The 17,382-nt window shown below is 45.1% G+C and overlaps 2 protein-coding genes across 6 annotated transcripts in view; one reads left to right on the top strand and one right to left on the bottom strand.

Annotated features, from left to right (window-relative positions):
- The window catches only part of IQCK (IQ motif containing K), a 632,757-nt gene that overhangs the window by 12,701 nt on the left and 602,674 nt on the right, over positions 1-17,382 (top strand). For 2 of the 3 annotated variants that reach the window (XM_078665097.1, XM_078665096.1), the window contains exon 1: positions 3,427-3,725. The exons of the other annotated variant lie outside the window; for it this stretch is intronic. In XM_078665097.1, the coding sequence (XP_078521223.1) occupies positions 3,470-3,725 (256 nt within the window). In that variant the 5' untranslated portion in view covers positions 3,427-3,469. Of the gene's footprint in view, positions 1-3,426; positions 3,726-17,382 lie in introns of those variants that run through there. 3 annotated transcript variants of the gene reach the window in all.
- KNOP1 (lysine rich nucleolar protein 1) overlaps positions 1-17,382 on the bottom strand; it is a 386,483-nt gene that overhangs the window by 86,515 nt on the left and 282,586 nt on the right. Inside the window, exon 1 of one of the 3 annotated variants that reach the window (XM_078665101.1) lies at positions 3,306-3,419. The exons of 1 other annotated variant lie outside the window; for it this stretch is intronic. In XM_078665101.1, the coding sequence (XP_078521227.1) occupies positions 3,306-3,322 (17 nt within the window). In that variant the 5' untranslated portion in view covers positions 3,323-3,419. Of the gene's footprint in view, positions 1-3,141; positions 3,281-3,305; positions 3,420-17,382 lie in introns of those variants that run through there. One more of the 3 variants, XM_078665099.1, reaches the window with a different exon arrangement.

Here is a 17,382-nt window from a genome sequence, read left to right as displayed (position 1 = left end):
GCTGCACCTAACAGGTTCTAATCCTAGTGTGACCTTTCAGACCGACATTTACTAATTCTTTGTGTCGCTGTGACACAAACCCAGGGAAAAGTATCATGGTGGGATTTACTTTCCAACGCAAATCAAAACTTGCATTGGAAAGTTGCCTATAGTAACCAGGTGTGTGGAATTTAATAAAATACCTACTTGTACACTAGGCAGGTTGCATCATAAATCTCCTTGTCCTAGAACAAAATCCACAAGTCCAATTGGTGTCATGTAGTGCAGTGACAAATTATGGACGCAGTATCATTAAATAACAGCTCTGATATAGTCACTCTGATTATGCCAGGGCTCATACCATAGTAGTGTTTGAATACTTGCAATCCACTTATGTTGTCACATTTCCACAGATCTACATACTGAGACTGAAGGTAGTACTAAGCAATAGTTCCAGGGGTAGAATGCCCTTTTGAGTCTGTGCAAACCTACTAACTTGCAAGTTTAGAGGTTTTTCAACAAATCTTCTCTAATCTTTTCCCATACTGAGAAATGTTGAAAACCTTCTTCCAGAGTTGAGAAAAAAGTGGTTGGAGGGAAAGTAAACTTGCAAACACTCAGATTTCGGCATGAGCAAATCTACACATGCATATTTGATCATGCTAAAATGCAGTTCACAAATATTTCTAGGAGTACTATTTATTGTCCTACTTCTGTAAATTCTTGGGAATTCACGAAAACCATATAGCTGCACTTAATGCAAGGAAATATACCATGGGTGCACATTTGAGACTTTCTTTAATGATTGGGCCCCTAATTTGGTCTGACGGTGACTGTGTCCTTTTGTGTTTATTAAAATGATGTCTCTCTCTCTGTATCGGCTGGCTTCACTGTGAGCGACAGCATTCTGCTCTTTTACAAGCAGCATATTGACACACAAAGTAGTTTTATTCAGTGCCAGTAACTACTGTGGCAGTATGTGCTTTTTGAGACCAAAAAAACTATTTTTGCTTTTGCCAATGTTTGTTGTAATGGTGAGGGCCCAGCAGCTCTCACACCAATAAGGTTTTACAAAAACCATGCCAAAACAAGTCACACATTGACAAAACTAAAAAGCTGAACACCAATTTCAGACCCGCTGGCTTGGTCAATGCTTGTTTATTTTTGTTTCCCATAATCTTATTGAAACTGGCTACACTGATTTTCCATTATAAATATTTTTGGGAAATACTGGCATGCATCAACACATGTTACTAAATGAGGCTGCAAAGAAATGGTACCTGAAATTTTACAGTAGTTTAGCAAAATGTTTTTTTCCTGCCTTCATGTTTTTATGAACATTTTATTTTGAAAGCAAAGAATCATCAATCTTGCTTTCAAACTTCTGCAAATATTAGCATCAAACAAGAGAGCATTCTGGGAGCCTTATACATAGACTAATATTACTAAACTTTGAAAACGTGTGTACGCATATTCATACTGAAACCACTGTCAGTAGTGCAGTCAGAGCTTACAACATTTACTTAGAGAGCTCACCCTAATAATAAAGGCTTTCAATTAATGAACCATAAATATACGTTTAGCATATGGGCACACATATTACCTTAACTGCAGACAGTGCCCTCCCTGATCCATATTGTGGTTCTGCAAACTGACAGCCAAAGGGTTTGTGCTGCAGGGGGTTGGCCCTACTTGTCCCAAGGGCAAAATACATATGAAAGCTTGTTGCCCTTGACCCCAAACAATATGTCCTGGAAAAGTAGCGGTTATGCATCAGGGGGTGTAACAGGGGTTCTACTCTACAAGTTTCAGGCAGCGTAGAAACTTTTGTTGTCGCGTTGGTGTGATAAGTTAGTAAATCTGCCTCTCAGCAATGCTAGAATGAAGGGCGGCCTGGCTGGATCCCAGATCCGGCAGCTATTGCTGCGCTGATTCAGGGATCTGTCTGGCCCCAGTGAAATATGCAGAATTTATCCCCATGTAATTTGCCAACACTGGGACATAATTCAGCAGTGTCTGCATGTTGTCTGTATTCTGCGAGAAGAAAAAACATGCAGGCAGAAAGAGGGCTTTCTTATGTAAGATTCCAGCTGGTCCCAAAACTAAGGGCGAATTTAAGGGGCCATAGTCCCTCCTTTTGCTAGAGCATGATCCTGGCTGGGAACTATCTGGAGCCTAACACCTAAGTGCCAAAACAATTTAGGGAAACAAAAGCACACAACTTATTATCACTACACAAGTACTTAAGAGATACTACGATTTGGAGCCAAGTTTTTGACTTTGTTCAATTGCTGAATATAAGAGATATGCAAACACTTTAGTATTACCAGATATATGAGTATCTACACAAATACAATTTGAAATAGTCTTTCTTAATTTTTTTTTACATGTAATTCTTTTACAGCGGTTCTCATTGCTGCATGGAGTCTGAACTATTTACATCAAACGTACACAATATACATTGCCAATAAATCATACAAGTGTGTAAATCAATGTGCAGGATGCTACTACATAAGACAATGAGGCTTTCAAAGTGTACGAGTCACACATTGTCTTTACTGGTTGGGATTATTTGTTAATAGTGCAAGGCCAGGAGAAACACACACTCAGGATTTAAAACGTAGAGCATTGCTTGGGACTGTCTGTACTAATAACATGATCTGTGTCAAAAGCAGTAACCTACTTACCTATATAGATAAAATGAAAACCTGTCATCTGCATATTGCAGGATATGCTTGGCTGGAGACACATTAACCCACCGTGCTATTTTGTAAATCAAATATCTTACTAGACAAAACGCAGATCTGGACAAGCAAAGCTCTCTGCAACAGCTGCCATAACCCATCAACCCCATAAAATATTTTAAGATGCAGCCTTTGCAACCCATTTAGTCAGAACAGATGTATTGCCCCGCTTCTCCCTGCTGACCATTTCTTTATAGCAGAGTTTTTTAAATAATAAATATTTACGTTGACTGTCAGACTGCTTTTCATGACTCGACCCCCTTATTGTTGCCACGCACCCACTGAATTCCAATTTATAAAAGTGTTTTCCCCAATTTTAGCACTGCCCCCTTCTGAGTTATGGGTGTAACCTGAAAATGGAAGATTAAAATCCAAGTGAGGCATCTGAAGAGCCTCAGAGGAGAAATGGAAAACTCACGAATCACAGTTCACGGTTTTGGGGGGACAGGAAGCGGTACCGATCTCTCGGTCCCTGTGAGTGTAGAAGGGTTTCTTCGCGCGCTCCTGCCTGCCATGTGTTTTCCAGCCTATTTTTTACTAAAAAGCAGGTCTCCTTATGCTCCCGCTGCTCCCCTATCGTACCTTTCTTTCCGAGCCATATCCAATAAGCACGACCGGCCCACGTGTGAAAACACCACTCTTTCTAACCCGGAAGTGATAGACGGGCTTGCCGCTGTGATTTCTGGGTAGTTCCCAACAGCGTTTACCGGTTGCCTGGTAACCGGCTCTTGCAGCAAGGCTGGACCATGGCTGCAGACAGTGTAGAAGCTGAAAGAAGCGCTGGAGACGATGGAGGGGGGGTGGCAGCAGAAGGGAGCGTGATTGTCAAGACCATCCTAGCAGAGCTGAAAAGCGTGGGGGCAGAAGGGATTGTGCCAGTCCAAGGAAACCTGGAATTGTATGGGCGCATCCCAACCAATGGGAGCATCGGAGTCGAGAGCGTCGGAGTAGAGGGGAGCGTGGAAGCCAAGCCCATGAGCCTATGGGAACGGATCTGCTTGGGTGAGATGAGGGTTGTGACTGTGAGCCCACCTTGGAGCCCAGATAGCTGTGACTTCAGAGTGGGGCGGGCATTAGAGAGGGGAGAGCCTGTAGTATGTTGACCCAAAGTCTGTACTGAACTGCTCCCGTAGGATTATGAATTAAACGAAAGCAAAATGAATGTATGGGCTGTTTCTTCTGAACAAAAGGTGTGCACCTGTTATTGTAATCACACCTGCCTTACGAGTTAGTTTGGAATGGTCTGTGTTACTGTGCTGCCTCATGATGTGATTATACCTAAGTTATTCTAGTGTTAGACGAGGCACCCCTACTCCTCGTTATATTAGGTAGGACATGTAGTTCAGTTCATGAGGGTCAGCACCCAGAAATTGCCCATCATCCCTGTGGCCAAGGTAATGTCCAGACGTGGGTCCCTTGCTCGCTGTGCCACTGGATTCAAGGTAGCCTGGCTGATGAGGGGCGAAACCCTGAAACCGGTCCCAGGATGCTTGTTTCCGATCCAGGGAGGATCTGGCCTGGCAGTTCGGGCTGGACTGTTCCCATGAGGAGCAGGATCAAGACTGATTTGCATGTGAGACAGACAGACAGAGAGAGAGACACACACACACATACACTCTCTCTCGCTCTCTCTCTGTTATAAGACTTATTTCTTATTGCAATACAAAACAACTTAAACTAAGCAAACTTTTACAATTTCAAAGTTATAGTTATAACTTTTATTTATATGTTCTGCCCTGTCCCAAAAATACTACAAGTCACAGAGTTTGGAAAATAGTGCTATGAAATCAGTTGCCACACATCATTAATTATACCTTGCGCCTTCTACATGCACTGCTTATACCCTTTCATATAACATCAGTTCTGGCATACTAAAACATAGCATCCCTAACAATACTTATCACAGGTATAAAGAAATCATTTATCATAAGATTGTGCACAACACTGTGATAAGTTATAGTTAATGTGGTGTGGGTACTAATTTCTTAGCACTGTGTTCTGGGCTGTGCAACTTATAGTATTCGTGGGATGGTGTAGAACACAAATGAAAATTATAACTATAACTTTGAAATTTCAAAGGTTTGTGTACTTTAAGTTGTTTTTGTTTTGTAATAAGAAATAACCCCTTCCTAACTATAACATAACTCGTACCCTTTGTTTTTTTCATTGAATTTCTATGTTTTTTTTACATGTTTACAATATATTTAATATATAATACATGCTATAGCTGCCTGTGGGGGCCTCATAGCCCCAGGAGACATAGCAGCGGTCTTTCCTTCAGCAAACCATCAACATCGTAATACAGCAGATGGACCGCCAACTAGTCGGTGGGGAATCCGACACCATTTCGTCAACAGTCCCCTTACTGCCAAAATCATAATCATGCCCTTAGTGAACCAGTAGGGCCCTACAGAGGAAGTGAACATGTAGGGCCCAAGAGAGGGAATATACAAATTAGGGAATCTGGAATAAACAACATCCTGCAAATTGGATTTGGGGTAATTTTAAAGCATTTTTTAAAAATAGAAAATAATACTATTCTCAAAAACATCACATCCTGATTGTAACATTAAAGAACTATTTCAAATAATCAAAAGCTTCAATAACTCCCTATGCCTGGCTTGTTGCCCGCTAGATCGAAAACATTCTATGACATCTTACTAGTATTCTTGTTTGACATCATGAAGATGTCCTAACAGGCTATTGTCAACCTATTACATCTGAATTGATCTGCTGTAGTATCCTGTCTCACTACTTAATTCTTTTAAATTCAAAGCTGTATCAACCTCTGAAAATTCTAAAAACTGTATTCTTCATAGGCAATTCTTCATCAACTAATTGTCTATACCCAGCAAAATTACTCAGTCAACAGTGATTCTCATGTCCCCTTCTTTAAAACACTTGTTAATACTTCCTAGTCAGAGTATCATGATCCAAACTCACTGAATCATGCCATGGCAATATCTGTGCTAAAGGGAAAACTAACCTTGCCACTTTTCCCCCAACCAACTAATAATCCATTGCCAACAAAATGGCCACATCTATTGTTTGCCCACATAATTCAGAAGGAGAACAATTGTCAGAATCATTGGAAAATAGTTTTTAGGTTTCAGCATGGCATTGAATCCACCATGCTCACTACTGGAGAATAAATCCTCATTGCCTTAGATGTGACTAGCCAGCACTCCATTACTTACTAGGCCTGTAGATTGTATTAGATGCCATCAATAAAGATGATTTAAAATGACCAACCAATAATTTTACCATCTACGGTTCTGCCCATATCTGGGTTTTAAATATTTCCTAAAACATAGGATTCAGGTGGCAGAAATTTGGTGGCCACTTGTCCACTATCAATAATCTTGAGTATTTTGGGAGTTCCCAAGGCTAATCCATGGATTTCGTCTGTTTCAACACCGACCTGAAACCACTGAGGTCATCAGAAATGCAGGTTAACATACCATGCTATGCCGATGGCTTTCAACTTTGTATTCGATTTAATACGTCTACCTCATGTGCTACCTCAGTTTCTAACCCATCTGGCTCAGTAACTTGTTTCTCTACATATATTTCTGCATGCATGCAAAAGAATTATCTGAAACCCAATTAATTGAAAACAGAGATCATTAACATCAGCATACCCAACATATTGTTGCCTTTCACATGGCCCTTTTCTGTTAGCTGAGCTCCCAAACAAAACAATATGGGTAGCAAATATTGGCTTTATTTTTGACACATGGTTATCAGGTATTGAACAGATCAATGGTGTAATCAAACAAACTAACTTCGAAAGTAAGTAGGCGTAAGTGCCAATACCAGATTTGTGATCCAGACTCCATTTTATCCAAGCACCAGCATCTCCACATTTGGTAAATGCACCTCTCAATACCACCATCTTGTCATTCATCGTACTATGTGCTTCAAAACTAAGTGTCAGACCATATTCACACACCACTGCAAACTCCATTCATTTAATAGAAAGGACTCTGCACTATATCTCATTGGTCATTTCCAAGCGTAGTGAGACAGTCTAGTGCTGCATGTGGTGTTATGAAAGCAGGCAACAATGATAATACTACGAACTAATAACCTTTCTCATATTTTTTGGGACCTACAAGCTTTCTAATTCTGCCCTGGTCTGAGAGCATTACATTATTTGTGCTGCCCTACAAGGACTAATCCTGTGCCACATGCACCCCACAGAACCTCCATACCACCCATTGGCACAATTTCCACTCTTCCATGTCTGGCATTGTCACATGTCACACTGTAGGACGAAGAACCCCCAAACTCTGTTAAAATGCCTCCAATGCAGCTCTTATTCTACTAACAAAAGAGGAGCGAAGAGGCTCCGAAACATTCCTTTCAGTTGATTTGGTCTCTTCACTTTCAAGTATTGTTATTATTTGGCATGTGTGGCGTAGAATGAAAGCCTCATTGTCCCACACCCTGTAACACCTTAAGATAACTTATTTTAGAGGTTTATAGAAAGTGACTTAATTTTGTGGAGTTTTTTCCTTTTACTAACACCTTCAGGAAATCACTTGCAATATACAGCTCTGGCTTTCTCTACACATCATGACTTTTAATGTGCTTATTTAAGATAGTGCCTAAAAATGTTGAGAGTGTGAGGATATCTGTGATACACAAGGTGAACTTAATGTTTGGGAAGAGGGGAGTAGCCCAGACCACTGACACCAAGTTTGTGTGAAAAAGGTTGCTTTATTGAAACAGGTGCACATCACAACACAACCTGGGTATTTGCCTTACAAAACTATGATCCTACTATACATATATACCTATGATAAGCTACCCCTACCCCTAAAATAGCCCTCCCATATAACTCAAATCATCAATAAAATACATTTACCAGGGCTTGCCAACTGTAACTGGGACCTCTAAAATCCCTTCCCTTTTTTATACCTTTGAACCCATCCACCTTCCTACCTAACCTTGAACTTCCTTGGTCGTCCAGGCTTGAACTTGCCTACCCGTTCTCTTTCCGCCTGAACTGCCGCTGACAACAACAATAAACTTCTGTAAATTATTGGCAACTTCTCAGCCAATCGCCACCCAGAAACAAGGGGAAGAAGAGGGAAGGAGCCTCCCCCTAGTTTCTGGCCACCCCTAGCTTCCTGTGTGACCCAAGGTAATTGCAACCAACTACTGAATGTCCAATACCTTTGCCAAAACCATCTTATTTACAACAGGTATATCCCTATCCTCATGACAGAGGACAGAATGAACTACTCTACCACTCCCAGTGTCCCTGCAGAAAGCATGCAACTCGCATATATTAAAATTGCAGCTGTCCAATTTATTATAGTTGCAGGTATCTGCAGCTGTTTGGACCATTCTAACTCCTCTTCCTTAGACCATTCCTTAAACCCAAGTTCTCTATAGAGGAGCTGCAGCATTTCGACATACTCCCCTTTCCAAATCTTCTCCTCAGTGGACTGTATCAGCTGAACCCCCAGGGGGTTGGACGTCTCTCTATAAAGCAACCACTTGATGTTTATCACCTTGCTCTCAAGCTTTTGGCCCGCCTCATTGTCTGCGTCACAGTTTTTGACGCCCCCAGACTCCTTACCTACCCCTTTTTCGAAGGCTTTGCTAGCTGTAGTCACCTGATCAGTACTGATCAGTAGAGCTTTTTTGCCCTTTGTTCTTCCCTTGCATCCTTACATCTTTATCTGTGCACACTGTGTGGTCATCTGTGCCAACACCAGTGTCCCGCACATGCCAGCCTTTATTTAAGTGGCCATCCCAACTGTCTAGAGGTTCTTGTGCCTCAATCCCAATTAAAACCATTCTCGTGCAGGCTTCCCCACTTGCATAAGGCTCCCCAGCTTCTACCCCTTCGATAGTGTATAAGAAGTATGTGGTCCCTATTCAGGTATCTTACTTGGCACCACGGCTGGTGCCCTCTCTGGAGCCTGCTGCTTCGCCAATTTCTGCTGCGGACAGGTCTTGACCCGACCATGTGGGTGCCGTTGTGTTGCATGCTCCTGCAAGACACTAGGTGCAGATGGGTTAGAAGACCCCGCCATCCCCTTCCTAGTGGAGAACTCCAACCTGATCCTCAACCTCTTCCCTCAACTCTCCTTCCTCTAGACTCTCTTGGTCAAAATCAAGGATCGTTTGGTCTTATTGCACCTCCTGTCCTCCCCTCTCCCCCACTTCTCCAAGGGATCGCCCGCCTGCATGACAAACTTGTAGTACAATTTATCAAGGGGCGGGGGGCATACCTTGCCCTGCCCCTCGCTCTTCCGATGCTGGAGACGTATTCCCTAGACCTTTTTGCCAGAGGATGGCACAACTCCTGTCAACTGGTGCACCGCCGAGGCAGCGCCAGGCATTCTTGTGGCCGTGATCTTGACGTTCCCCGACTAATTCCAGCTCGCTGCCTGGGGCCACACTCTCTCTTCACCTCGGGTCAACTGAGCTGCACCAAGCTCTCCCGAGTCCGGCCCTCCAGGCAACGTCCCGACTGGAAAATGGGAGTTGTCCGGTGTGCTGGTAAAACATTCCCCTACCTGACACCTCCGCCTTCTATCTTCACCAACCGTATACTCCTACTACTCTCTAATGTTCCCCAAACTTTGGAGAGGGGCCGAAGTGGCATTGCTGATTGGCCTACTTAAACCCCTCTCTATGCACCCCAGCATCGTGTTCTGCATCCCCTTTGGATGCCCTTCCATAAACTTTACTCGGCTGGCCGGGCTTCCCGTTCTCGGCCTACTCATATCCAGCAACGCCTTCTCCTGGCCCTCAACCTCACCAAGTTGTTACAAGCTCCCCCACCTACCCCCCGGGGCTCTCGGTGAGTCAAAGCTGCTCCCAGGTGTACCTCTCTACTCAATAATGCCCAGAGTTGCTCTGTCCAGCCAAGTAATCCTACAGATTCAATCTCATTCAAAACCTACCCCTCCTAGAGACAGGGTACAGATCGTCATCCTGCTCCCCATCCAAACTTCAGCCTGCACTGACCTTTGGAGGGCAAACATATCCCCACGTTCAGCCTACAGATGAACATATCCCTCTGCCCTTCTCCTCCTCATGTTTTTGATCATCCCCTCCAGCCCCCACTTCACACTCTCTGTGTTCACCAGAGGGGACATTATGTCACCTGAAGCCCTCCAAGGAGGCCCCTGCTCCCTCTGGGCGAGGTCACGCGAGCATCACCTGCAGCTCCACCCCTTGTTTCAAAACGCAAGGACTCTCTGACACTCTGAGAAGCCCCACGCTGCCCACAGAACTCCCCTGTGCCCTTTCCGCTTCACGCACGTTCACATCTGGCCGAGGGTGCACTGCCCATATACTCGAAGGCGAGGCCTCCAGCAAGATGTCAGAGGCATCGAACACCTGCTGCCTGCAACCTCGCTCCTCAATGAGAAGGTGCTCACGTTCGTGCTGCCAACCTGACCTCTCCTGCTCCCCACCTGGCAACTGCCCGTTCGATGACTGCTGGTGCAGCTCTATCGCTCCCCGCCCTGCCCCTTTCAATTGGGCCAAATACAGGAGTGGGCCCCCACTCATTTGCTGACGCCCTGCAGACCGCAGGTGACGCAGCGATGCACAGGCCCTGAAAGTGGCCTGCCTTTCGGGGGTGACCCCGCGCTGCTGAGTCCCTCCAACTAAGTGGTCAAGGCAGCCTGCCTCAGACTGCCACATTAAGGGGTCGATTAGGATCGCGGACGGACTTGAGTCCGTCCGCAACCCCAGAGTAGGAGGGAACGTCCGCATGGGCTGCGGCGTTCCCTCCGTACTGATTAGGATGTGACCGCCAGGGTAGCGGTCACATCCTCTATCTTTAACATTGTGGTGGGTGCAGCTTCAAGCTGCACCCGCAGCAATGTTAAAAATGCATGCACCGCATTTGCGTGCACAAAGCGTCAGGCACCGTGCGGTGCCTGCTGCTTTGTTCACGCAAATGCAAGGGGGTACCATAGGCACCCCCAATGTGCACCCCCCAACCCCCCTTCACCCAGGGGGCCCGCAACGGGCCCCCGAAGTGAAGGTCCGAATGCTTTTCCACGGCGGAAAAGCCGCCGCGGAAAAGCATACTTTTTCCACCATCATAATATGGCTGGCGGTGTCTGATAGACACCGCCAGCCATGTTATAGCTTTTCCGCCGCGGTCGGAAGGCGACCGCGGCGGAAAAGCTGAGGACGGAAAAATGATCCCCCAGCCATCCTAATCTGGCGGGGGTCTTTTTTCAGTCCGCAGCGGTTTTCCCGCATCCTCCGGGCCGGCGGTGGATTCCGCCGGCCCGGAGGATGCGGGGAAACCGATATCATAATCGGCCCCTAAGTGCCTATATCGTCTACACCTCCGACCACTGGGCTCAACGGTAGGTGATGTGTAATCCTTCAAACGGGTCCTATGAGGAAGGCATTAAACCACCAACTGCACAGGGACAAAAAACGCTACTGCACAGGTACCAGCCACGGTGTCACCAAGACGAAATGATGGCTGGTACCATAAAATGGCGGGCTATATATATGTTGGGCTACAAAAGTAGCCCATAAGGAGCACAAACCCTGTAGCAGTCCCCCCAAACTGCTCCACTTCCCCAAAACACCCTGGGGGCAGACCTCCCTGCGGTCGGATGCCTCCCAAGTCCCCCTTTAGTCTCTGTTTACAAACTCTCTTCCCAATTTCGTGTCTGAGGATAGTTGCTGACTTGGGATTAATGTAAAAGCAAGCTCGGCATTAATGGCAAATGTGCAAGCCGGAACATAGACAAAGGTGTCCCAGCTGTATTATTATTGGGGCCCTTATAATTGGAGATTTTAAGCACATCAGAATTCCTTTTAATAAATAAGTTCTTGTTTGGAATGACAGCAAATCTATTTATTAGATTCAGGTCGGGATCCATTTTTTTTATACATTCTTCAAGATATGTTTAAGTAAGGCTTGTTCTACATTACGCAATCATTGAAATGTTGTATGCGACCGGATGGGCATTGTAACTCGTCTGTTATGCACTATGTTATGGTCTAGGTTATTTAATGAACGTTGTGTCACCAGAGCTTTTTGGCACTATAGAATTAAGACAACGTCAGCATTGAAGAAAGGGAAACTTGCAAACTACAGGAAGGGTTAATTAATAGAACAGTCAAGCTATCCCTATTTAGTGAGACCGTTTTCTGTGTGTGGATAAAGAGGAGGGTAAACTGCATGTCTTTGCATCTGCCACAGAGTAGAGTAAACATTATTGCTGTGCCTGGCATGCTTAGTTTTGGGTACTTCAGTAAAATCAAGCCCTGCGGACCGTACCGAATAGATAGGATGGTACAATTCGGAGCAAAACATTTAGATGAATTGTGCTATATGGTTACTATACAGGGGCGGCTCCTCCGTTATGGCGGAGGAGCGTTGCCCCACTGCTTTTAAACAGTGGGAAGCCGAAACAAAATGTTAATAACTTTCCGTTATTATCGTTTTAGGCTGCTCCTGCTGCTTTGCGGGCGGGTGAGTGGTCGGGGTTGCTTTGCTCTTGGAGCAGGGCAGGGGAGGAGTGGTTTGCTCACTCCTAAGTGCACAATTACTGTTTGGACGGCCCTCTCGGGCCACCCAAACCAGTTATTCGCAGTTTCCCCATCTCAATGCAGGCTGCATTACAGTCTGCATGGAGAACATGCCCACCCCTACAGCTCAGACCAATCGCAACACTGCATTGCAGCGTTGTGATTGGCTTAGTGGAGGAAGCCTGGCTGCCTGCTTCCTGTTCCTGTCAGAGACAGAGGCAAGAGAGCAGAAGCAGAGAAGACACAGGACCCGACTACCACCCGCAAGCCATTCCGGCCCCCACTGTTACTATATATATGACCCTTTTGCACAGAAGAAGGGGTTAAGTATTGACGAAATATGATGCCACCTTCAAAGCCCAGCTATTAGATCAGCAGCACCAGTTGAGTGTGTTGGCTGCAGTGGCATTTAGGTGAATGTTCAATGAAGGGCAAGAGCAGGGCACGTCTGGGGAATGAAAAAGAAACCCAGGCAACAATGCTCAAACCAGCCCGTTCCATTTATCTCTCTCTTTCCATCAACCCTTTCTCTCACTCTCCTTCTCTACTCACTCTCTTCCCCCTCTCCTCTTCTTTAAAATCCTCTTTTCGCCCTCTCTTTCTCTGTTTCTTGAAGCCACCTTGTGCCTGCTGTAAATACCTCAGTGAGTTGGGAAAGTGACAGTGGCACCAGGAGTGGCCCTGGACTTTCACAACCGGCCTCCAAGGTCTCCATCCCACCAGGGAAATGCCTGGTGGATTAAAAGGCCTGTCAGGTCATGGGGAAGAATCTTTTCAGAATTTTGAGCGGGCATGACAAACTTATGCGACTATAGTTGTTTTATCATCAAGGATGAGATTGTAATCTTATGTGAATATCCTACTTATGCACAGACATGCATGGGGCGTAATATTGTCTCATAACTGCTCACTAGACGCATCTTCCCAGGTGATGGTGGTACTGCTGTCAGTAGGAACACTGGGCCAGATGTAGGTAATTCATATTTACCGGCTCTTAAATACCGAATTTTACCGATTCGGTATTTAAGAGTCGGTAAATATGAAGGGGGGAGATGTAGGTATTACAGATTCTGTAAATACCGAATCGTTAAGATTCGGTATTTACCGAATCTGTAAATACCGAATCGGTATTGCCCATTGATTCCTATGGGCCTTGAAGCCCATAGGAGTCAATGGGAATACCGATTCTGTAATTACAGAATCGGTAAATACCAAATTTGGCAAGGGTGCAGGGGGTGTCACTTTGACACCCTCTGGCACCCAAAAAATAGGCATATGCGCCATGTGGCACACAGACATGCCCTAAGGACATGTCTGTCTGTCACATGGCTAGGTGTGCATGCACACATGTGCATGCACACCTGAATTCGGTATTTTAACACCCAATTGGATTGTGTGTTAAAATACCGAATTTGTAGGGCCTTTGGGACTCAGAAGAGTCCCACCTACATCTGGAAGGTACCGAATCGGTAAAAATACCGATTCGGTATTTTACAGATTCTGTAAATATTCCGAATCGGTAAATATACAGAATCTGTCAAATCTGGCCCCCTACATCTCAAGATGCCAAATACCGGTCGGAAACGGCAGAATTCGTCCGTTTCCGACCGGTATTTGCCACCTACATCGGGCCCACTGTTTCTTCTTTTGTGAAATTGAACTGAATTGTTTCTGCTTTCAAGTACTTTTTGGAGTGCTCTTTCTTAGTAATAGGATGTACGGGTTACTTTGTTGCATGTGTTTGAACAATGGTTTCCATTTTCTGCAAAAATATTTTCTTTCAGGAGTTGTAATTGGTACAACACAACCAGAATTTCATAATAACTATTTTAAAAACATTTATGAGTGTAGTAAGCATGTGGCGGGCTGTACTGCGTTCCACCAGGGTGGCAGAGGGGTGGATCCGTGGCCTTAGCGGACTTCTGCTTGCCATATAAAGAGTCCTGTCCCAGGCAGGTGGAGATTTCTGTGCCTCCAGAAGAGCTTCTGCCACGGTAGCTTCTTCAGAGGCACTGAAGATTTGCTGTGCACATGCCATGTTAAATGAGACCACACAGCAAAGAATTTTGTTTTTTAAAAACAAACTCCCAAAGCAGGAGTTATATTTTTTTTAATAATAAATGTCCCTCTCATGCTGGGGGTTTTCCTTTGAGTGTGGTGGTCATTTGTTTGATTTCTTTTGCGGGACCACCAGTGTTTCCCTGGCAGCTCAAGTCCCAAGCATGCAAATAATATGTTAGAACATGTGCCCTTAATAGGACGGATAGCCTGAGGTACTTCGACTAATGACCCAACGTCAATTGGGCTACCAGTCCAAGGTTTTCACAAGCGAAGCCAGTGGAGGCTCTGCCAACAGAAACATGGCATTCCCCGACTCTAAACAAAGCAAGGGAATTGTGAGCTTGACAGGCAGGGCACTCTAGTGCGTTTATGCAGAGGTCGGTATCCCCTAAATGCCTAATATAGCCCTCAGCTTTTATTAATTTAACATAAAGTAAAAAGTCACATTCAGCACAAAAGAGTGTTTCACAGATTCACTTACAGCAACATTGATTATTTTTCAGAGACTTTTTCAGATATCAAATTCACTGTTACAAACATTCCCGTACACAGTCTTTCTGATAGACCCTCTCATGCAGACTTTCTCTTCCTCTTACGCAAGCATGTTCTCAACAGCTAATGTCTCAAGATCACTTCTTCTCTCCTGGTCAACAGACCTTCTTAGATGGGGTCTGTACTGGAGACTGTTTTTTGCTATCCGGTACCTTTGCATTCCCTTTAGACCAGAAGCAGTACTCTTGACAACACCACACACCATAATGGCCCTGCGTCCCCCAGTGCTTGAATTGGAAATATATTTACAACAAGGGGTGGTGATGGACAGAGTCTCTGAATTAAGCAGAGTACTCTCACCCAGTCAAGAGATCAGGGCTAGATCCAACACCGTTTTTTAGCTCATTGCACCATCCCAGTTTCAGAACCTGGCTGTATGCAAATTAGTCTGTCCCTGGCCCAGTGCATCATGGGAACAGGGCAGACCAGACTACAAAAGCCAATTCTTACACTGGGAAGGAAACAAGCTTCCGGGGACCGGTTTCTGGCATTACAGCCGTCTTCGGCCCGGCTTGCTTGAATCCTGATGGTGCAATGAGCAAGGGACAGGGACAGACTAATTTGCATATAGCCAGGTTCTGAGCTGGGATGGGGCAGTGAGCTAAATAACGGTGATGGATCAAGCCCTGATCTTTGGACTGGGTAAGAGTGGTCTGCTTAATTCAGACACTCTGTTCATCACCACCCCCTTTTCTGAATCGTTTTTGGCCACTATAGGTGTGGCAGGGTATACTCAGACACCTTGCTCACTGCTCCATCAGGATTCAAGGAAGCCGGGCCGACGAGGCTGAAATGCCAGAAACCGGTCCCCGGTAGCTTGTATCCTTTCTGGTGAAGAATTGGCTTGGTAGTTTGGTCTGCCCTGTTCCCATGATGCACTGGGTCAGGGACAGACTAATTTGCATATAGCCAGGTTCTGAGCTGGGATGGGGCAGTGAGCTAAATAACGGTGATGGATCAAGCCCTGATCTTTGGACTGGGTAAGAGTGGTCTGCTTAATTCAGACACTCTGTTCATCACCACCCCCTTTTCTGAATTGAATTGGAAATATAGACATTCTAATACTTCTTATTTCAGAGTACCTATATACTAATGAGAAATCTGATACTCTTCAATTAAAAGTATTGAACCACCTGGTCAGAAGTGCAGGCCCTGGATTATTTATTCAGGAGCTTGTAAAGCGCGACAGCTACACCCAACGGGGGTGTCCCGGCGCTGAAAACATGTGAGGTCAGAGAAGGTCAGCTGGAAAGGTTCAACGAGGCTAGATCAGAGAAAAGAGCCAGGTCTTAAGTTTCCTTCAAAACAAAGGCTCTGATGTCAAGAATCTGAGTTCCACTGGTAATAGATTCCACAATCTGGAGGTGGCCACGGCAAAAGCCCTACCACCCGTACGAGCCAGACGGAATCGTGGGCAAAACATGAGGCGAAGATGGTTGGATCTAAGATCCCGCGTCGCATGTGTCAACCTGAGTCTATGCCTTAAGTATGCTGGGCCTCGGCCATTGAGAGCTCTAAAGGCGAGAACCAAAGCCTTGAACTGAATGCGGTATCTCACTGGTAACCAGTGCAGTTTGGCCAAATAAGGTGAAATCGAGTGGCGATAAGGAATGTTACAGATCAGCCTGGCCGCCAAATTCTGCACTGTTTGCAAACGGTTAATGAAATACGCCGGGGCTCCGACATACAAACTATTTGAGTAGTCCAGATGGGACGATATTAGGGCATGGACTACTGTTCTACGGGACTCAAGTGGCAAAAAAGGGATGATTTTTTTAATCATTCAGAGTTTTCCAAAGCAGGATGATGAAACTTTATTAATTTGAGTCTTGCAGGAAAGGGCTGTGTCAAATTGGAAGCCCAGATTACGGGCAGCTTGAACTGGCGCCAGGGGGGGATTAAGTTCGAATGGCCACCAAATGTTGGAAGGGATAAAAGATTTCTGGTTAAAAAATAAGACCTCCGTCTTATCAGTGTTCAATTTTAAATTGTTGGCGGAAATCCAGGAGGCGATGTTTACCAAGCAGTGGCGAAAATTAGCCAGAGAGCTTTCAGAGTGATCTTTAAAAGAAAACACAAGCTGAGTGTCATCAGCGTAAAAGATCACTCTGACGCCCCAAGATTCAACCACTTTCGCCAGTGGCATCAGGTACACATTAAATAAAAGAGGGCTAAGAGCAGATCCCTGCGGAACTCCCCATTTCAGAGGTTTCTCTGTGGAGACAAAGGGTCTGAGGGAGACCTGTTGGAATCTGCCCGTCAGGAATGATGGTACCTGAGAGCACCCACCTTTTGAAGCACAGGCATTCCCCAATAAACACGCTGACAGAAAAAGTGTGTATATTTTTGGGAGAGGAAGCAGCGGGTGAAATTTGTTTTAAATTACTGCATGGCAGTCACTGTAAGAACGTCAAAGATGAAAAGGTTTACAGTACAGATTGTTGTTAGAATATGGCACTACTGCTGGCACTACTGCTGATTTAGTTTTGCGAATTAGTCAGTGTCTCAAAAG

Source organism: Lissotriton helveticus, chromosome 10 (genome assembly GCF_964261635.1).
Source record: "Lissotriton helveticus chromosome 10, aLisHel1.1, whole genome shotgun sequence".
NCBI lineage: Eukaryota > Metazoa > Chordata > Amphibia > Caudata > Salamandridae > Lissotriton > Lissotriton helveticus.
The sequence above is the reverse complement of the archived record's forward strand: the minus strand, read 5'-3'. Positions and strand labels throughout refer to the sequence as shown.